Source organism: Panthera onca, chromosome C2 (assembly GCF_046562875.1).
Source record: "Panthera onca isolate mPanOnc1 chromosome C2, mPanOnc1 haplotype 2, whole genome shotgun sequence".
NCBI classification, from domain to species: domain Eukaryota; kingdom Metazoa; phylum Chordata; class Mammalia; order Carnivora; family Felidae; genus Panthera; species Panthera onca.
Window position 1 is genome coordinate 130,121,506 of NC_138347.1, and position 22,152 is coordinate 130,143,657.

General features: G+C 36.6%; 1 protein-coding gene across 5 annotated transcripts in view; it reads left to right on the forward strand.

Moving 5' to 3' along the window:
* The window catches only part of NPHP3 (nephrocystin 3), a 42,229-nt gene extending 21,552 nt beyond the window's left edge, over positions 1 to 20,677 (forward strand). Inside the window, exons 12-28 of one of the 5 annotated variants that reach the window (XM_060638675.3) lie at positions 24 to 167; positions 642 to 739; positions 1,714 to 1,816; positions 2,221 to 2,303; positions 4,835 to 4,973; positions 6,865 to 7,029; positions 8,411 to 8,505; positions 9,503 to 9,625; positions 12,918 to 13,107; positions 13,268 to 13,509; positions 14,556 to 14,631; positions 16,045 to 16,172; positions 17,082 to 17,322; positions 18,379 to 18,504; positions 19,310 to 19,425; positions 20,040 to 20,216; positions 20,460 to 20,677. In XM_060638675.3, coding sequence (XP_060494658.3) covers positions 24 to 167; positions 642 to 739; positions 1,714 to 1,816; positions 2,221 to 2,303; positions 4,835 to 4,973; positions 6,865 to 7,029; positions 8,411 to 8,505; positions 9,503 to 9,625; positions 12,918 to 13,107; positions 13,268 to 13,509; positions 14,556 to 14,631; positions 16,045 to 16,172; positions 17,082 to 17,322; positions 18,379 to 18,504; positions 19,310 to 19,425; positions 20,040 to 20,216; positions 20,460 to 20,472 — 2,259 coding nt within the window. In that variant the 3' untranslated portion in view covers positions 20,473 to 20,677. Of the gene's footprint in view, positions 1 to 23; positions 168 to 641; positions 740 to 1,713; positions 1,817 to 2,220; positions 2,304 to 4,834; positions 4,974 to 6,864; positions 7,030 to 8,410; positions 8,506 to 9,502; positions 9,626 to 12,917; positions 13,108 to 13,267; positions 13,510 to 14,555; positions 14,632 to 16,044; positions 16,173 to 17,081; positions 17,323 to 18,358; positions 18,505 to 19,309; positions 19,426 to 20,039 lie in introns of those variants that run through there. The other 4 variants (XM_060638677.3, XM_060638676.3, XM_060638678.3 and 1 more) reach the window with 4 other exon arrangements.
* The last annotated feature ends 1,475 nt before the right edge of the window (positions 20,678 to 22,152 follow it).

A 22,152-nucleotide genomic window follows, 5' to 3' on the forward strand; every position in this document is an offset into this window, starting at 1 on the left:
TTGTATGTGTTTTCATCTTGTAGTTGATGCAGCACTCTTGGTCAGTATCTACTCTGACACTGGATCCTGCTAAGCTTCTAGAAGAATTTCCACGTTGGCTAGAAAAACTCTCTGCCCGTCATCAAGGCAGTATCATCATCATTATTGATTCTATAGATCAAGTTCAGGTACTGTTTTCACTTTGTAACCTAATGATACTCTCAGAAAGAAACAAAAATATCAGTAATGGCTATAGTAGGCATTTAAATATGTTTATGAGAAGAAAATGTTGATGTTGGTTCTGTTATTTCTGCTTAATTTCTAGGGAGGAAGCATGTGGATAAAAAATGTTCTTTATGCCAGTAGACACTAGTATTTTATTGGAAAGACCAATTGAATTCACCAATTAACAAATTTGTTTGTTTTGACATACTTTTAGGGCCTGGACATTTCCTTAAGTGTCCAGAACTTGTGTCAGTAATAATAGTATTTTGCCACTTGTCTTTTAATATTCTGAGATAAATCATCCAAAAAAAAAAAAGATTTTATCCTCGATAATAATGAGAGATGTAATGAGAATTTCATTTTACTTGGGGAGCTATTATTGGGTTGTTTTGAAATATTTTGAATTAATAGAATGAATTTTGTTTTTATATTTTAAGCAAGTGGAAAAACACATGAAATGGCTGATAGATCCACTGCCAGTGAATGTAAGAGTAATTGTTTCTGTGAATGTGGAAACATGCCCTCCAGCATGGAGGTATGACCTAACTTTAGCTCTTTCAGATTACTGAAGTGTCTTAAGTACAAACAAGGAAAGGTTTTAAAAGATATGTGTTTGTGTTTTTATGTTTTTCATATAAGTGGCAGTGAGGATAGGGAGAAGTGGATGAATTCAAGAGAAAGATACAATCTATAGGATTTGGTGGGAGGCTAGATCTGGGATGTCAAGGAGGGTAAAGCTGAACGGCCCCCAAGTTTCTGACTTGGGAAATCAAGTAAATTGTGGCTCTGTGAACTGAAATGGGGAACAAAAACGATGGGAAGGTTTGTGGAGGAAAGGTTAGAAGTTTCGTTTTTGGACATGGTTGATTTGAGTTGCCAGGTGTAGCTCCAAGTAGTGATGGCTAGCAGGCAGTTAAATTTACAGATGAGAAAATTGAGAATGCATGTTGCATTGAGAATGCATGTTGCAGGATGATTAAATTCCAATCGGATTACGAGTAATTTGTGGACAAACGCTATCTTGTACTATCTTCATAGGCACGAATACAATACCTATGTTTAGTTTTATTAATAGTATAGAACATAGAGCTGGAAGTGTTCTACCACTTTGCTGCCTAATGTATACACTATTTAAAAGTCTTGTTGGGGTCGCCTGGGTGGTTCAGTCGGTTAAGCGTCCGACTTCAGCTCGGGTCATTATCTCATGGTTTGTGAGCTCGAGCCCCACGTCGGGCTCTGTGCTGACAGCTCAGAGCCTGGAGCCTGTTTCAGATTCTGTGTCTTCCTTTCTCTCTGAGCCTCCCCCGTTCATGCTGTCTCTCCCTGTCTCAAAAAAAAAAAAAAAATAAACATTAAAAAAAAAAAAAAGTTAAAATCAATCTTCTAAAAAATAAAATAAAAATAAATTTAAAAAATTAATTCTTGTAATGGATTTTGACTTGTGTTTGGGTAGATTACAGCTTTAGTTGTATTAGAAGAGAATTTCATTTTTTTTCCTTTAAATAAAAGGTTGTGGCCTACACTTCATCTTGATCCTCTAAATCCAAAGGATGCAAAATCTATTATAATTGCAGAATGCCGCTCTATGGACATTAAATTGAGTAAAGAGCAGGTAAGTGTTTTTAATTTTAGTGCTCTTTTACTCTCTATCGACTGTCCTATAAGACACCTTATATGAGACTTAAAATTCAATGTAGGAACTCTCTATTGTGTTAAGAGAAATTGGAGTCTAATAATTGTTAAATGCATTTGCTCTTTAACAAATATAGAAGGAGCAATAAAAACCTTTTGGGGCTTAAGTTTTACTTTATTAACCAGGTGTTTTTAAAGGCAGAAGAACATATGCATTCCAACCGCATCTGCGGTCCCCCACCATATGGCAGTGATGCCACTGATGGCAGGAGCCATGTCATTTCTGCCAGGGATATTTGTTGACGGCTCCATAGTAAAGACCGCTTAATTCCAGGGTGGTTTTGTTTTTGTTTGTCTGTTTTGTGTTTTGGTAAACTGGTACAGGAGAAGAAGCTAGAGCGACACTGTCGTTCTGCTACAACCTGCAATGCCCTTTATGTCACCCTTTTCGGCAAAGTGATGGCGCGGTAAGTGGTGGCGAGCTTACATGAACTGCATGTCTTGTGTTTGCCGCAGACTGCTTCCTTGTCTTGGGAAACCGAGAGCTGATCACTGCGACAATCTCTTGTGCCACTCATATCAGATTCTGTTGATTCTAACAGAGACACTAACACCCTGTGAGAATGTGACTCGCGACTGCAGATTGATGATAGCCCATGAATTATAATAACTTGTTGGATATAGTTGTCTAATTTTCATCACACTTACCGTATCCCTACTGGGGGTTGCCACAGAAGGCCATCTTTGCTCTTATTTGGGGTCCATGAGTGTTTCTTGTCACTTGCTTGAGGCCCCTAGCTTTGGGAAAATGACAGGCAACTGAGGCAAACAAATGTTATTTCAGGTATCCTTAAATATTAGTAGGTAGGTATGTAGGAATTTTTCATTGTCTGTGTTCTAAAATCCTGATAAACCTTTCATCCTAAAATGGATTCTTCTATATCAGATATTCATTAGTTGAAGCACCTGGGTGGCTCAGTCAGTTATGCGTCCGACTTTGGCTCAGGTCATGATCTCACAGCTCATGAGTTCAAGCCCCGTGTCAGGCTTTGTGCTGACAGCTCAGCGCCTGGAACCTGCTTCACATTCTGTGTCTCCCTCTCTCTGCCCCTCCCTGGCTCGTGCTCTGTTTCTCTCTCTCTCTCTCTCTCTCTCTCTCTCTCTCTCTCTCTCCCTCTCTCCCTCTCTCTGTCTCTATCTCTCAAACTTAAATAAACATTAAAAAAAATTTTAAAAAACAAATATCCATGATAGCCATTAGTCATTTCCCTTTAGGTAAGCCTTACAAAGTGTAACTACATTTCTTCTTCAGTATAGTCTCAACTTACTTCAACTCTTCACAACCAGAGGTAAAAAAGATGAATACGGTTCTGATGATCATCACAATAGATGGTAATCCTAGTACAACTCATATTCTAGACACTGAATCTAGTACTCTTCTCTCTCTCTTTTTTTTAATGTTTATTTGAGAGAGAGAAAGCATGGGTGGGAGAGGGGCAGCGAGAGAGGGTGAGAGAGAGAGGTTCTCAAGGAGGCTCCATGCTCCACAAGGAGCCCAGTGTGGGGCTCGAACTCACACACCATGAGATCATGACCTGAGCCAAAGTCAGATGCTTAACTGAGCCACCCAGGTGCCCCTGGTACTCATGTCTCTTAATTCCACATTCCCATCTTGAGCACCAAATTGGAAACGAAAACATCTTCTAAAATTTTGAATTGCCCATGATATTCCCACTGTTTTCAGTTTTGGCAGTCCATCTGGCCACTGTGAACATCAACAGCTTGCAGAAGTATGGTTCAAGAGTGTGAGTCCCTTTCCACACATTTCATAACATTTATTGAATTTAGCTATTTTAAGAGTGTTGACACAAGATGAACAAACCTTTTAGAATCTCTTAAAGTTTAACATTTATTTATTTTTGAGAGAGAGAGAACAAGTTGGGGAGGGACAGAGAGAGAGAGACAGAGGATCCAAAGCAGGCTTCACGCTCTGAGCACAAAACCTGATGTGGGGCTCGAACTCATGAACCACTCACGAACCATGAGTCATAACCTGAGCCGAAATCAAGAGTCCGGCACTTAACCAACTGAGCCACCTAGGTGCCCGAAGAGAGTTTTATTCGAGCCCGCAGTAGGACACCTTCCCTAGGAAACATGATCTTCACAGGAAAGAAAGTGCTCTGAAGAATGAACAGTTTTTACAGGGTTATATACTGTTTTTGCATCTTGTGAAAGCTCAAAAAATTATGGATTAACATAAGTAGGAATCATGAGTTTTAATGTCAGAATGCAGAGTGTGGGAGCATTGATTGACATCTTAAGGACAAGATGGCTTTCCTTTAGGCTACTTGTTTATAAGGCAAGGTACAATGAATATTTTGTGAGCCATAAATCAGGCTTTTGGTTTAAGCAAAGTTTATGTACAGTCATGCTGACTTAGAAATCTCAAATGGCTTCATGCTGACTTAGAAAGAAATCTCAAATTAGACCTTTAGAAGGTCTGATTAGACTCTAGACCTTTTTTTTCTTCTCTCTCTATATCTTCATATTGAAAAAAGAAACTATTGGTAAATATTGTGTAATATTTTAAAACCACCCTATTTTCCGATTTTCTTAGCCTGATATTTTCTGAATCCTGGCTCTAAACAAATTTAATTTGCATCGCTAACTAATAACACTTACTTATAATTCTTTTCCTGCTTCCTGTATGTAGGTAGCCTGTCTTACTCATTTCTGTGTTCCATAATGTGCAGTAATTGCTTGACATATAGTAAGTCCCCAGCACGTGTTTACTGCATCGAGTTAAACTGTATACTAAAATAAACTTGATGATGCTGGCAGCCCCATAAAACTACCATTTTCCTATATCATGTTTTATTGAATTCCTGTTAATCAGTTGAAGTATAAAAAATAGAGACCACGTTGTTTTTATCTACCCTAGATTTTTCACAGATGTTGGCTGTCTGTAAGAAATTAAACCTATTCTCAATTCCAACAGTGCTGGGAGAGCAGGCAATTTAGATAAAATCCTTCATCAGTGTTTCCAGTGTCAAGACACTATTTCATTATACAGACTTGCTCTGCGATCTATCCAGGAGTCCCTGGCAAATGATATGGATAAAGAACTCATGAAACAGGTAAAGGGTAATAAACTCATAGAAGTTTGCATTTATGTGTGAATTGAAGTAAATAGTAATTATTTTTAAATGTGTGCTTAAATATGTTTCAAGCATCTACAGGAATGCTGGCTACCATAGTGTGCTTGTGGCCAGAAGTGGTATCTCAAGAAACTTGCATTTTCCTCATGATCATTGAGATTTTTCATCTGTTCATGTTTACTAGTGATTCCTGTCTCCTTTTATGTGGTTTGCTGATCCAAGCCTTTTTACTTGAGTTTTAATTGAGTCGCTAAATACAAATCCTCTTTTTTGCACAGTTTGTAAATTAATTCCTTCTTCCTATTTGTTTCTTGTCTTAACTTTTTGGTATCATTCATTGTACAAAGTTTTATTTTGATGAGGTCAGATTTATCAACAGTTTATTTTATGACCTATGCCTGTTATATCTTATTTTGAAAATCTTTTATTGTCAAAAAAAATCTTTTGTTATCATAAAAATGTTCTCCTGTGTATTTTTTTTTCCCTTTAAAATACTTTACAGTGTTGTTCTTCCTGTGTAAGTCCTTATCTTGAGGATTTATTTTTGTTTATTGTGTGAGGAAGGAATCTACTTTTTAATCTTTTATCATATGGTTAGCTAACTTTTCATTTTTTTTTTAATGTTTATTTTTTTTTTTAATTTTATTTTTTTCAACGTTTTTTATTTATTTTTGGGACAGAGAGAGACAGAGCATGAACGGGGGAGGGGCAGAGAGAGAGGGAGACACAGAATCGGAAACAGGCTCCAGGCTCCAGGCTCCGAGCCATCAGCCCAGAGCCCGACGCGGGGCTCGAACTCACGGACCGCGAGCTCGTGACCTGGCTGAAGTCGGACGCTTATCCGACTGCGCCACCCAGGCGCCCCTTTAATGTTTATTTTTGAAAGAGAGAGGCAGAGCATGGGTGGGGGAGGGACAGAGAGAGAGGGAGACACAGAATCCAAAGCAGGCTCCAGGCTCCGAGCTGTCAGCACAGAGCCCCACGAGGGGCTCGAGATCTCAGACTGCGAAATCATGACCTGAGCTGAACTTGGACGCTTAACTGACTGAGCCATCCAGGCGCCCCTCATTTTTCTGGAGTACATCTTTTCTGCTAATTTGATTATCACACTCACAAATTAACATGACTTTGTTTTCTGAGCTCTTCTGTTCCAGTTTTGCTCATTCCTTGCCAATGCCATGGTGTCTTAACTATTAGAGCTTTAAAGTAAGCTTTCATATATGGTTGGTCTGTGGGATGATGTTTTCTCATGCACCTCTTCACTGAGGGTACAGCTCTTGGATCCCTGGTGTTGGCAAGCTTTCTAGTTCTAACTCCTCCCCTTACCGGGTTTAAGGGCTCACCTTCCATCCCCGCTGTGGGTGTGAAAACCCAAGCATTTGAGTTACTGGGAAGGTTGCCTGTCCTGGATCCCCACCTCCCCCAGGGACAGCAGCTCCAGCCCTTAGCCCTCTGATGTTCACTTTCCTATTCACTTCTGGCACCTGGGGGATTTCTTTTTCGTAGGTTCAGCTGTACTTTTAGAGATGTTTTGTTATATGTTGTCTTCTATTAACAGGCATCTATAGTAAAAGAACTATTTTCTTCTACCATTGTCCCAAAATTGGAACTTTGTCATTAGTTTTAATCTGTTTCCTGAGGCTTTAATTGTCCTGAAACTTGTTTCTGTGTGTTATTTTTGGCATGCTAGATTTACTATATACACTATCTTATTCTTGATTAATGGCTTTTGGAAAGTATGTTTTATTCTAAGAAATCTGTTTCTTTATTAAATCATTTGAACAGTAAGTTTGAATAAGAAGTTAATAACCTTTTAATGGCTTTTTGTTACTTACAGAGGTGATCATTGTTAATTCACTTCTCTACCTAGATTCTCTGCCTCATAAATGTTAGTCACAATGGTGTGAGTGAATCAGAATTGATGGAACTCTACCCTGAGCTGTCCTGGGCTGTCTTGACCTCCCTCATTCACAGTTTACACAAAATGTGCTTGTTGACTTATGGTTGTGGCTTGCTCAAGTTTCAGCATCTACAGGTAGATGTTATTGTAATACGGTTTTTTAACTATAAATGTCAACATCCCATGCTATTTTAAGTGTTTCCATTATAAGACAAAGTTGAAATTTTAAATTTGGCATTACAAAATTGCTTTTGCAGTGATTTTAGGTTAAGTGTAAAATTTGGCTAATATTATTCTTACAAAGTACCTTTATGAAATGGCTATTACAACAGCCCCCCCCTTATCTGTAGGAGACACATTCCAAGAACCCCAGAGAATGCCTGAAACCAGGATAGTACTGAGCCTTATATAAACTATGTTTTTTCCCTTACACGTGCCTACCCATGATAAAGTTTAATTTATAATTTAGGGACAGTATGAGATTAACAACAATAACTAATAATAAAACAAAACAATTATAACAATGTACTGTACTAAAAATTATGGGAATGTTGTCTCTTTCTCTCTCAAAATGTCTTATTATACTGCACTCACCCTTCTTGAGATTATAAAATGTCTACATGATGAGATGGAGTGAGGTGGATGGCATAGGCACTGGGACCTAACTTTGGGCTACTACTGACCTTCTGACCATAATATCAGAAGGGTGTCTGCTTTTAAACCACATTTGGCCATGGGTAACTGAAATTGCAGAAAGTGAACCTGGGGATAAAAAGGAACTACAGTACTTTACAAAGTAGTTTCTTTCCAAAAGAGAAAAAAAATTTTTTTTTTTTCAATTTTATGTTCTGTTGATTGCTAGTGTAATTACGCTTCAAGAGCTTGGACTCAGTAAGTCAGTATGCCTCAGTTCACAATCCAGCTCTTCACAGTTTAACAGCTGTGTAACCTTGGGTAAATTCGGTAAGCTGTGGGTAGATTTTTCCAGCTTACTACAGGGTATGTGAAGAGAATTTGTTGAGATGGTCCTTGACCCTAATGAGGTCCTAGACATGATGTCTAGCACATAGTAGTGAATGTTTAGGAAATACTGACTAGTATAATTGTTATCATCTGCAATGCCATGGTTGATTTATGTGTATACAAATGCAAGTTAAGTCTTTCATGTGAGTATGCTGCATTGTATTTGTAGGTGTGAAATGTTTGTGATCTCATAGGCTCATCTTTCTCTTTTATTGTGTATTGCTTAAATAAATTCCTTTTTAGTACTTTTTCACTCCACATTTCTGCACTAACTAGAAATTTGAATTAAATTGTGTTTCAGGTGCCTCCAGGAGATTTTTATTCTCATGTCAGTTTATCACATAAATGTATGCTGAATTTTAAAATATTTTTATGTCATCTGTATTATACAACTATAAAATTGAAATAATTATAAATTCCTATTTATAAATTAATTTTTAGATATTCAGTGACTAACAGAAAATAGACTACAGTATTTTTTTTTTTTTTCCAGGCTTGGGAAACAGTGAGACTGGAATACATGGAAGATCCCACCGTTATTTCTTCATACAGGCAAAAGCTAATCAACTATTTTACCATGCAGTTAAGGTATTATAAATATCCATATAGTTCTTCTGTAACACATTTTATCTTTGTGTCTTTATTTCTCTTCCTTAGCTTATAACTTAATGTATAAAAATTTAATTATTAAAAGGTAATAATAAGTTGGCTCAGTTGATTGAGTGTCTGGCTTTTGATTTTGGCTCAGGTCATGATCTCACAGTTCATGGGATCAAGCCCTGCGTTGTACTCCACACTGAGCAGGGAGCCTGCTTGTGATTCTCTCTCTTTCCCTCTGCCCCTTCTCCCCCATTCATGCTCACTCACTCTCTCTCTCTCTGAAATAAAAAAAATTTTTTTTAATTATTACAAAAAACATTAAATATTCTCCCTAGTCTGGTAATGTCAAAAGAACTATAAAGATTATTATGTAAGTCAGTCTTTTAATATTATGCTAAAGATTTAAATTGATTTACATGAAATCAGTGTAGGGTTATTTTATTATTATGATTTTATTCCAGTTTAGTAGTTTAAAAATGTGTGTCTGTGTATATCCATGTGTGTATATTTGGGTTGATTGAGAGTTTTTTAAATAGTTCAATTTTAAGAAAATACCTTGAGAGTTTGATTGATGGTCCTAATACCACTTTATTTATTTTCTTAGTTACATTGACAGAGTTTCTGATTTTGACATAATTTTCTCAGTATTAGATTATATTTAGGGGCACCTGGGTGGCTCAGGCAGTTGAGTATCCAACTCAATTTTGGCTCAGGTCATAGTCGCAGAGTCATGGGATCTGGCCCCATGTCAGGCTCTGTGCTGAGCATGGAGCCTGCTTAAGATTCTCTCTCTCTCTCCCTCTGCCTCTCTCCTGCTCACGTGTTCTCTCTCTCTCTCTCTCAAACTAAACACACACAAAAAAAAATTTTTTTTAATTACACTTAAAGAGTCAGAGAATACATTTTTCTTCCTTCACCATTTGCCTTTTGAGGCAATATCATTGTTGGAAGGTATTATTGAGTGTTGTCTCTTCCCTTCTAACAGTCGGGACCGAGTGACTTGGAGAAGTACAGATGAACTCCCTTGGCTTTTTCAGCAGCAGGGAAGTAAACAGAAGTTACATGATTGCCTTCTCAATCTCTTTGTGTCTCAAAACCTTTATAAAAGGTAAGAAACTTATTTGTAGAACATCTTTCCCCAGAAAAACAGATTTAAACAATTGATCGGTGTAACAAAGAAAAATGGCATTTTTAATTTAGCTTTAAGACCTTAAGCCATAAAACTCCTAGAAAACATAGTATGTAACTGCTTGACGCCAGTCTTGGTGGTGATTTCTTGAATCTGACATAAAAAGCAAAAGCATCAAAAACAAAATAAACCAGTGGAACTAAATCAAACTAAAAAAGCTTCTGCACCGCAAAGGAAATCATAAACAAAATGAAAAGGCAACCTACTGAATAAGAGAAAATATTTGCAAATCATACATATGCAAAGGAATTAACATTCAAAATATTTAAGAACTCATACAACTCAATAACAACAAGAATCTGATTAAAACATGGGCAGAGGATCTGAATAGACATTTTTCAAAAAAAAGAGATACATGTAGCCAACAGGCATATGAAAAGATGCTCAACATCAGTAATCATTGGGTGAATTCAAATTAAAACCACACTGAGCTATCACCTCACACCTATAGAATGACTGTTATCAAGAAGACAAGCGATAACAAATGCTGGCGAGGATATAGAGAAAAGGGAACCCTGGTGCACTGTTGGTGGGAATGTAAAATGATGCAGCCACTGTGGAAAACAGTATGAGGTTCCTCAAAAAATTAAAAATAGAACTGTGATATGATCCAGCAATTTCGTTTCTGGGTATATATCTGAAGAAAACAAAAACAACAATCTGAAAAGATATGTGCACCATTGCAACATTATTTACAATAGCCAAGATATGGAAACAACCTAAGTGTCCATTGATAGATGAATGGATAAAGAAAATGTGTGTGTGTGTGTGTGTGTGTGTGTGTGTGCATTCATATACATACATACAATGGAATGTTACTCAGCCATAAAAAAGAATGAAATCTTGCCATCTGCAACAACACTGACAGATCTTTAGGGCATTTTGCTAAATGAAAGAAGTCAGAAAGACAAATACTGTGTGATCTCACTTATATCTGGAATCTACAAAAAAAAAAAACCAAAAACCAAACATGCCCTTGATACAGAGAAGAAATTGGTGGTTGCCAGAGGCAGAGGGTAGGGAAGGGGTTAAAGTGGGTGAAAGGAGTCAAAAGGCACAGACTTCCAGTTATTAAATAACTAAGTCATGGGGAGGTAATGTACAGCGTGACGACTATATAGTTAATAATACTATACTGCATCTTTAAAAGTTGCTAAAGAAGTAGGTCTTAAAAGTTCTCTTGACAAGAAAAGAAATTCTGTAACCATGCAATAAGGACAGATGTTAATTAGACTTATTGTGGTGATCATTTTGCAATACCCCCTTTCCATGGGGGATATGTTCCAAGACCCCCAGTGGATGCCTGAAGTCACAGATAGTACCAAGCCCTATATATATTATGTTTTTTCCTGCACATACATACCTATGGTTAATTTTAATTTAATTTTAATTAAGTTTAATTTATAAGTTAGGCATAGTAAGATATTAACAGCAATAACTAATAATAAAATAGAACAGTTATACTATACTAAAAGTTAAGTGAATGTGGTCCCTCTCTCTCTCAAAATATCTTCCTGGACTGACTGACCCTTCTTGTGATGATGTGAGATGTTACAGTGCCCACATGGTATGAGATGAAGTGAGGTGAATAGAGTAGGCTTGTGATGTAGCCTTAGGCTACTATTGACCTCCTGATGATATGTCAGAAGGAGGATCATCTACTTCTGGACTGTGGTTGATCACTGGTAACTGAAACTGCCGAAAGTGAAACTGGGGATGGGGGAACTCTGTATATACATATTTCAAATCAGTAGCTGTACACCTGAAGTTAATAGTTGTTTATCAACTATGCCTTGAAAAATAAATAAATTACAAAAAAAATATAATGCTGTAATAAAAGTGGGATTTAGAGAAGAAAGCAGCTGGCAAAGAGGAACATCTGAGCGGGCCTGGAAAGATGGATGAAATTGGATTCTGCTGTAGAATTTAGATGAGCAGAAAGAAGGCTGTGTGTACTATGGGCTGAGCTCTGCTGATAAGCACATTACATTAACCTAACAAGTACTTATTGTATCCCCAAGTGCTAGGGATAAAACATAGCACAATTAAAAATAATAATGAAAAAAAAAAACCTATAAAAACAAGTCCAGATTCAGTGGTACCTGAAATTTAAAAAAACTGGGAGAAATTTTAAGACAATTTGCAAATTGCCACGAGATCTTTTCCCAAGAGATAAAGTAAAAAAGAATATTGCGGTTTTTAAAAAATCAGAACTGAAATGATCTTGAGATACCTTTCTATCTTACCCTTGCATTTAAGCAGGTTTAAATCCAAACCACCCATGGTGGTGGTTCATGACATCTGCCTTTCATGGCCCTCAGGTATCTCAAAGTATAGCCTTGAAACCAGATTCTGGGCCGGCTTGCCACAAAATCCGACTGGTGTTAAATTTAAAGAAAGGATTACCCCTTTTCAGAAATTGTATTGTCTCTTCTGGTTATGTTTGAATTTGCCAGTGGCCAGACCACCTTTTCACGATCAAGCTTCTGACCTCTAAGCCTCATGGGAGTTCACGTTACTGTCTTACCTAGAAACTCAGACATTTCTCTTAACATAGCTACATAATTTGTTTTGCTCCTAAGTGAACTTTTCAAATTTTTTTGTTATACCTCCTAAATTATTTCTGATCTCCATTCCAACCTTTGAAATCATGATTCCTTTGAAATCAGATTTACTCTTAGTTTGCCAGCTCTCCCATCCTACTAATGTCATCTCCAGATGAATACGCTTACTTTTGTATTTCTATTCTGACAGTTGCCTGTGTTTCATTAGTTTCTTGTTCTAATTTCCATCATTTAAAATAATGATCTGGGTGAATTTAGCAGTTGACTGCATATCACGAAATGTCTAGAAAGGATTCTGGTAGATTTCCACTGGTGAGTAACCATAATGATAGTAATGATAACAGCCGGCACTATGGAGTACTTGCTGTGTGCTATAATCTGCTTATAGTAACACCTTAGGCAGGTAGTGTCAGTGACCCCTTTCTGCAGAAAAGGATGACAGAGTATAAGAGGTCAGACAACCTGCTCAAGACCACACAGCTAGGAAGCGGTGGACTTAGCAGGTTGGAGTCTACAGTTTTCCCTCTCTCTGTACTACACTTGCCTACTAATAAAGCGTCAGTAGCTTATATGAATTCTGGCACTTTCACTCAACAGTGGGTTTTAATGTTTGATTTTCATTAAGTTACTGTTTTTTGTTGAAACAGAGGACACTTTGCTGACTTGCTGAGTTATTGGCAGTTTGTTGGCAAAGACAAAAGCGCAATGGCAGCAGAGTACTTTGATTCATTGAAGCAGCACGAGAAAAACTGGGAAGGCGAGGAGAACATGATTTGCCTGGCGGATCTTTATGAAACCCTGGGGCGATTTCTCAGGGATCTAGGCCTCCTTAGTCAGGTATGCTCAGCGAGGAATCACAGACTGTGTGGGTTTTTCCTGTGTGCTCTTCTCTCCTCCCTAGGAGTTAGTGCAGCTTTCATTTGTTGTGCTGATCACATTGCAGCTCTTAACGGTATTTCACTCACTTTACCTGGCCTTGAACCCTTTTTTTTCCTAGGCTGTGGTGCCTTTGCAGAGGTCTCTAGAAATTCGAGAAACAGCTTTAGATCCAGATCACCCAAGAGTGGCTCAGTCCCTCCACCAACTAGCGAGTGTGTACGTGCAGTGGAAGAAGTTTGGCAATGCAGAACAGTTGTATAAACAAGCATTAGAAATCGCAGAAAATGCTTACGGCGCGGAGCATCCACATATTGCTCGTGAACTTGAGGCACTTGCAACTTTGTACCAGAAACAAAATAAGTAAGATTTAGATGAGTAATACTCTGGTTTTATGATGGGGAGTCACAGTTCTTGATGTACTTATGTGTTCAGCTTTGTTTTGTGGCTATGTACTTTTCCTTATCCTATATTCTTTTCAGTCCACCATGTTCAAATATTATTCTCAGTCTTGGGTGTTTGTGGCGTAAACAGAAAACTAGCACCACAAGATTCATCTCTGTTTGAAGATGCGTGCAGGCTAGAGCATGGACTTTGGAGTTGTATAGTCGGGTTAAATCTGGGCCCATTCATTGACTGGCTTTGTAATATTAAGTGTATTACTAACACAGGGCAGCAAACGATTGCCCACAGGCCAAATCCAAAAGGCCCCTTGTTTTGTAAATAAGGTTGTATTGGAACATAGGCACATTTTACGTGACTGCTTCCATAAACTTCCACACGGCTGCTTCCATGATTCACTAACAGATTTTTATATTTGTAACAGACCACATGGTCCATAAAACCTAAAATATTTACTATCTAGCCCTTTACAGAAAAAGTTTACCAGTCCCTGGTGTAATAAAAAGTCTCATATCTATTAGGCACCCACTGAATGTCATCTTTTCCTCTATCAGAAATCATTTTCTTTGCACTATCGTAAATGATACATATTGGAATTTTTTCTTTTAATTTCTAGAAGTATTGTTTCACACAATTTTTTTGTGAATTTCACATTTATATTTGACCAGAAATTAGCACATACAGAAGAAGATGGTAGAACAAACTAAAATTTTAGATTTTCATTTAGTTAGGTCATCCTTTAGAGATTTGAAGTGAGTTAAGTCAGTTAAAAATCTATTAAATGTCAGCTACTTGCAGAGCTAGGTTTGTTTTGTTAGATTATGTTTTATGAAGTTTTTGTTAAAGATTTTTAATTCTGTGTGACTGTCATCTTTAGAAATTATGCTATATTTAAGAGCCAAAAACAAAACAAAAACTTTACACTAGGTAAGGAATGCTTTCATTTGCCTGAAATATGATAAATTGGACATGTGTTTCTTTTGTTTGACTTTTTTTTTTTTTTTAAGATATGAACAAGCTGAACATTTTAGGAAAAAATCCTTTAAAATTCGTCAGAAAGCTACAAGGAGAAAAGGCAACTCGGTAATGAAAGATTTCTTTTGTGTTGTGCTTTGAAGCAGAAGAAAAGAGCATGTCTGAATATCATAATATAGATGCATACACCTCACCTATTTAAGAACTTTAGATATTAAATTGGCTTCTATAAAAGTACTAATTAACATTTTCCTTATATGTATAATACCTGCGTAAGTATTAGAATTACTGGAAAGTACAACTTAGCAGGCTTTTAAAAAGTGGAACTAGGGGCACCTGGGTGGCTCAGTCTGTTGCGTGTCTGACTTCGGTTCAGGTCACGATCTCACAGTTCATGAGTTCAAGCCTCCACATTGGGCTCACTACTGTCAATGCAGAGCCCTCTTCAGATCTTCTGTCCCCCCTCTCTCTGCCCCTCCCCTGCTTGTGCTCTCTCTCTCAAAAAAAAAAAAAAAAAAAGAAAAGAAACATTTAAAAAAAGTGGAACTATATATTACAGTATATTGCAGTATATACATATTTCATATCATCATGTTGTATACCTTAAACTCACACAATGTTTTATGGCAATTATGTCTCAATAAACATTGAAAATAATTTTTTTTTACTTTTTTTAAAAGTGTAACTATAAAGTTCATTTGAAAGTTAGACTTTGGAAGATGGACTTAAAAGCTGCTTCTTTTCTTTAAAGGAAAAAAAAAGATATTTTTAATATATTATGCTAAATGCAAATGCATAGAAATTCTTACCCTTGAGCACACACACAAAAAAATATTTTCATTTTTCTAAGCTGCTGATAAAATCTAAATATAGCCTGTTTATTTTAACTTCAAATGCTATGTACATTTTTAATTAAATATTTTTAACATATAACACTGTAAATTTAAGGTTGTACATGTTAATTTGATACATTATATATTGTAATATTATTGCTATTGTAGTGATAGCACCTCTATCCTATCATGTAATTATCATTTCTTTTTTGTGGTGGGAATAATTAAGATCTAATCTCTTAGCAAGTTTGATGATTATAATACAGGATTATTGTCTGTATTCACTATACTCTGCATTTGATTTCCAGGATTTGTTTACTACTTGCAAGTGGTATATACGGTTTAAGTACCTGATGTTTAAGTGTTTAGCAGTGGGATTGGTAAATATCTGCAGGTTAACTTTGTCTCGTGACCTTTTTGAAGCACTTGGGGCTCAGTTCACTTTGCTAAAATACGTTATCATCACTTTCACAAAATGGTACTTTTAATGAATTTAAAAATGTGATGCCATGTGGAAGTATGTGCATTTTCAATAATCATTGGATTAATTCAGTGTGAAACTTAAAATAATTGTAATCTACTTTAAAGGGAACGAAAGGAGCCAGGATTTCTTAGGACTCCAGTATAGTGTTTCAGAATCAAAGACTGCATTTACCTAGTAATGATTATCAATTTGTGTTTATTTCAGTATGGATTCGCCCTTTTACGTAGACGAGCCCTACAGTTAGAAGAGCTCACGTTAGGTAAGGACACCCCTGACAATGCTCGGACCCTCAATGAACTTGGCGTTCTCTACTATCTTCAGAATAACCTGGAGTGAGTACCATGATGTTAATTATGAAAACAAGTGTCCGTTTTGTCTCTTAGATGAAAAGCTGGTTTATGTTTCTATCAAGTCAAGCTAGAATAAATTGATAGAAACCATGCCAGATTTCATGTACAGTATGTTCTGAACATAGCCACACTTAACAAAGACCATGGCATAGTCTCTACTGTTTCTGTCACTTTGTTTCTTTAGTAACTAAAAAGTTACTAAAAAGAGTATCTGTAGCATCCCTAGTATGTTTTATGTTTATGAAAAGTGTTTTGTGTCAGTATTGTATGTGAGACTTCACAAAAGAAACTGGCACCAAGGGATATTAAAGAATAGAATATAGATGGCTGCTAGTTTTGGTCTTCAGTTTATTTGTACTTAAAGGACTCAAAAAGGCATTCATATTTACACTCTGAAAAAAGAAGTGTTTTTGGACTAACTTGGATTTCAGAAAACTGTAACAAATTTGATACTTTGGATATGGGGAAAGTATAACAAATCCTTAGTCTCCTTCACAAGGGGTTCTTGAATTAAAAATTATTTAGTACTAACATCAAAGGAAGGAAGAGTGAATACCAAAATCTTTTGAGTTAGGTCTAGTAGTTTTAAAGGTATCAGAAGTTTGTCCTAGAAAATATTTATGGCTTTGTTTTTTAGAAGTCAAGTGGAGAACTGAGGCAATCATTCCAGATAATTTAGGCCCTCACACTATCAGGAAATTTTAATTTTTGGAAAAGGGCAGGAAGGAATGAGGGGTAGGAAAGAGGGAGAGAGGACTTTAACCAAATGCTTTTTATTAACTATCTTGGATTTAATAATTAAAATGCTTCAGTTCTCCACCTGACTTAGGGTTAAGGATTCTTACTTCTAGCAAATACGTTATTTAAACCATTTTGGGGTTTTATTCATAGAACAGCCGACCAGTTTCTGAAGCGGTCCTTAGAAATGAGAGAGCGAGTTCTAGGACCAGATCACCCAGACTGTGCCCAGTCTTTAAATAATCTGGCAGCTCTGTGCAATGAAAAGAAACAGTATGATAAAGCAGAAGAGCTTTACGAAAGAGCTTTAGACATTCGGAGACGAGCATTAGCTCCTGATCACCCTTCTTTGGCCTATACAGTGAAGCACCTTGCAATCTTATATAAGAAAATGGTAAGTAATCCTTGACATGCTTACATGTGTTTTATAACATACCAATTAAGCCATAATTACTGGCAGCAAAATAATTTGTCTCCTGATGGATAGATTATTTTCTCTGAGCTTTTCAATCATGATTAATTTTTTTTAACAAATAGCTGAGTAAAACATTAAAAAATATTATATCAGACTTAACTAAATTAAGATACCAGTCTGGTTTTGTTAAAATACATTCCAAATACAAATGCATTTATCAGCATTCTAATTGGATGGAACTTACATTTCAGAAGTTCTAAAATTCAACCATGATTAAATTTCCTGTGTTAAGCAGCCATAAACATAACAAATCACCCAGTTGTCAGAGGTGAAGGAGGAATCTTTGTAGGTGATTAAGTGACCATTTAAATGTCACTGTTTCTTTTCTTTGCCTGCAATGAAATGTAACCATTTTTTGCTATAGGAATCTAGCCTGAGATACTTGGGAGTTTTTGTAGCTGTTTCCCCCCTCCCCCCCCCCCCCCCAAAAAAAAAAGCCGAAGAGGTCCACTTTCACTTTATTTAGTGCAGTTATAGAGCTGTGTAGACAAGGTCTTTAGACCTTGTGGGACCCTTGCTGGTCAACCTGGCACTGAAGTTGATGATTTAGTAAGAACGATGATGCATTGTTGCTATTTCTGTGCAACTTTCAAGTGAAAAAGAAACAATTAGGAAAACCTGGAAGGGAGTTGGTGGAAAATGAGATTTTATTTTGATGCCAAATCTAAATTATATACAGTAGCAAACATATTTTCCCGGTATTTTTACGTCACCGGGAACTTAGTGGTAATGGGTGATCTTTATAAAAGGGCTTTTTGAATTATCAAAGAAAATGTTTTTATATTCAGTGTGGCTTTACTTCATTAGATTTCAGTTATCTATCTATGAACTTAACCATTAAAGTGGGAGAAAATGCTTCTGAAATTTTTTTTTCCTCAAAATTACTTAATAGAAAATTTTATTTATGGAAAAAGCTCTGATCAGATAGTATTTATTGTTTTAATATTTTTGTTAGATTTCACTTTTGTTTTTTAGGGGAAACTTGACAAAGCTGTACCTTTGTATGAGCTAGCTGTTGAAATTCGACAGAAATCTTTTGGCCCAAAGCACCCTAGTGTAGCTACTGCCCTGGTGAACTTAGCTGTTCTCTATAGCCAAATGGTAAGTTCCTACATATTAACTCTTTATGAATGGTTTTAAGGTATGAAATATAGATAAATATGAATTAGCTGTGACACAGTAGCAGTAATTAAAGGAAATTTAAGATTGCTAATGTTTCCTTTAGGGACGTCTAGGTGGCTCAGTTGATTAAACATCTGACTCTTGATTTCAACTGAGGTCATAATCTCACAGTTTGTGAGTTCAAGCCCCACATTGGGCTCTGTGCTTACAGTGAGAAGCCTGCTAGGGATTCTCTCTCTCCCTCTCTCTCTGTCCCTTCTCCCACTCATGCACTCTCTGCCAAAATAAATAAACTTAAAAAAAAAAAAAGATTACTAATGCTTTCTTTAGTACTTGGGAAATTATTGAAGTTATATTTGTAAAACAGTCCCTTCCTCTTAGCGTAAAACACCTACTGAGTGCTTAGTTCATTGCATAAGCTTGGTTTTTAAATTCTGGAGATTCCGTACATCTCTATATCTAATATTGTCTTTAAGCTGTGGCATTTGTCTATGATAGGTGAAAAGCAGGTGTTGTACCCACAGGGCAATAAATAGGTTTTTGCTTATATTTTTGGATTCAGGTCAATGGTCACCAAGACAGGTCTAAAACTTAGGTTTCTGACTTTCTAGTATACTGCTTCTACCATTATGTTTAATAAATCTTTTCTATCCACATCCTGTGGGAGGTTATTAACCTTTTTAGAGGTGCTTACCCAAGTATATCAGCTTAGTCTAGAATATGTTAATAGTAAGTTCAGCAATTCCATGTGTTCAAGTGAGTGTTGTTACTTTTTTTTAATAAGAAAAAACATATCGAAGCCTTGCCATTATATGAAAGAGCATTAAAGATTTATGAAGACAGCCTGGGTCGGATGCATCCTCGAGTTGGAGAAACATTAAAAAATTTAGCTGTGCTTAGGTAAGAATTTTTTCAGCTTCCTGATAACAGCCAAACTCCATTTTAGAACAGCTTTGAGTCATCATAGAACAAAACAGAATATTTGGTGCTGATTGTTTTTCCTTGGACTCGAGGGGGTAAATGGGCTGTTTGGGGTTGATTTACTTCAAGATACTAAAGTAAAGTAGTATCCAGAAGTGAAATGAAGGCTGCATAATCTCTGTTGTAGACGAATGTATCAGGTAAGTAGTGAAAGATGGTTTACATTTGCAGCTAACAGGCTCTGGGGGTAATATGGGCAATTTGCTGTCCTCAAAACTAATTTACCATTAAGTGCATGTTGATTTTGCTTTTTCTGTGTTTGTGTATCTCAAGATGCGGAGACTTCCCTTAGCAGTTTCACTGCATCCATTACAACATGGTCTCTCTGGTGTCTATATGAGGCACTGAGATATACTTTAGCAGTTCAGATAGAAAGGAGAGTTTGGGTATTGTTTTACTAGTCAGCCTGAGCACATGCACTGGAAATAGAAGGGAGAAAGGAATTATTCACAGCTTGTTATTCTGTATCCTGTAAGGTCATTTCAAGTTGTTAAGAGGTTATATTCTCATTTCAACAATTTTTCCTTACAAAGCTATGAAGAAGGGGATTTTGAAAAAGCTGCTGAACTATACAAAAGGGCGATGGAAATAAAAGAAGCAGAAACATCACTTTTGGGTGGAAAAGCTCCTTCCCGACATTCATCAAGTGGAGACACATTTAGCTTAAAAACAACCCATTCTCCTAATGTTTTCCTTCATCAGGGACCAAGGTAATGGCAATTACAATTCATTGCAAATGCACTTTCGGACAAAATAATTAAGAAACATTTGGAACATTAGAATTTAAAACATTAAAAAAATGTTAATTTATTTTTACTTTGTGTAATTTAATTGATATTTGCATGAAATTGCATTGGACTACATTGAGGTTTCAGTCAGGATTGTGTCAGTGTATGCTGTTTAAAATAACTAACTTTCCTATTGTATGGGACCAATGGATGTGGACACCTTAGAATCCTAAAATGATATGAAGAATTGATCATGAAGAGTGGATTGGTCTGTTCAACAAGAGCTGGAAGAGCAGTAAAGACAAGGAGTTCAATTCCATAATTCTTTCATCTCTCAGAGCTGCTCTGGCCTCACCATTCCTGGTCATGCTTTTCAGCAGTAGCCTGGCCTAATTCTCTACCTCGAAGAAGTTTCAAAGAATAAAGGGACAATGTTTATGAAAGGTTTGAATTGTCTTCTGTAAAATGAACTAGTAACAGTTGTCTCTGCTACCTTTTTAAAAATTCTACCTTTTCCATGAGCAGACTGGGCCAGGCCTAGTCTACATTGTTCTGCTGTGTTATATGTACCTGCATAATCTGAAGCCATTAATGCAGTAACAAGTCAAGCTCTTAGCATTCCTTGACCTTCCCCAAGATAGAGACATGACAGTCTCTTCTTTCTTAAATGGCCTAAATTGATCTCATTTATCTCAAACTCAGATTAGTCTGTTCTGTATTGAAAAATGAAATGTTTTACAGGTTTTATAAATGTTGCCACATTTTGGTTAAAACCATTTATGTATTTATATATAATAAAATCTTTAATTTTAATACTTGTAAGATTCCAACATATTAATTATAAAGGTGAAAGATGTAATAGCTATACTTCACTGTTTTAAAATAAAAGTGCAGGGCACCTGGGTGGCTCAGTTGGTTGAGTGTCCGACTCTTGATTTCAGCTTAGGTCATGATCTCATCAGTTCATGAGTTCAAGCCCCACATTGGGTCCATGCACTGACATTGCAGAGCCTGCTTGGGATTCTCTTTCTCCCTGCCCCTCCTGTGCACAGAGGGCTCTCTCTCTCTCTAACTTTTTTTTTTTTTAAGGGAAATTTAAAAATAAAAGTGCAATTTCAAGTTTTCTTTTTACCACTCCATTTTATACCAAATTGAGTTTTGGTGACTTTATAAGGTTTTGGTTAATGTTCTGTAAGGCTTGGCTATGCACAGGATGGTCCATGAACCAGAATCATCAGTACTAGCTGGGAGCTGATGAAAAATTAAGACTCTAGAGGTTCTCCTCAGACCTACTGAATCAAAATCTGCAGTTTGGCTAGATCCCCAGGTGATTCATATGCACCTAAGTTTGACAAGCAATGGTCTGATTCTAAGGCACGATAGCTGTGATTTAGAAGAAATTGGGCAGGATCTTATAAAATGAGCCTCCTTCTCCCCCTTTTGTGAGAAGTTCAAAAGGAAAAAAGATAAAACACGACCATAACACATCTTAATTAAATTCACAAATTACCACTCATTTCAGAATTAAGCTGTTAAGTTTAAAATTTGATTATCTTGGGGCACCTGGATGGCTCAGTTGGTTAAGTGTCAGACTCCTGATTTCTACACAGGTCATGGTCTCATGGTTCATGGTCTCAAGCCCTGTGTCAGGCTCTGTGCTGGGAGTATGGAGCCTGCTTGGGATTCTCTCTCTGCCTTTCCCTCTCTCAAAATTAAATTTTTTTTAATCTATAAAAAAATAAAATGTAATTATCTAATAGCTAGTAATTTAAAACATTATAAGTAGTAATATTAAGTTTAATGCCTTAAAAAAACTACTTTGTGGGATACCTGAGTGGCTCAGTTGGCTGTCTGACTTCAGCTCATGTCATGATCTCACGGTTTGTGGGTTCAAGCCCCATATTGGGGCCTGCTTCAG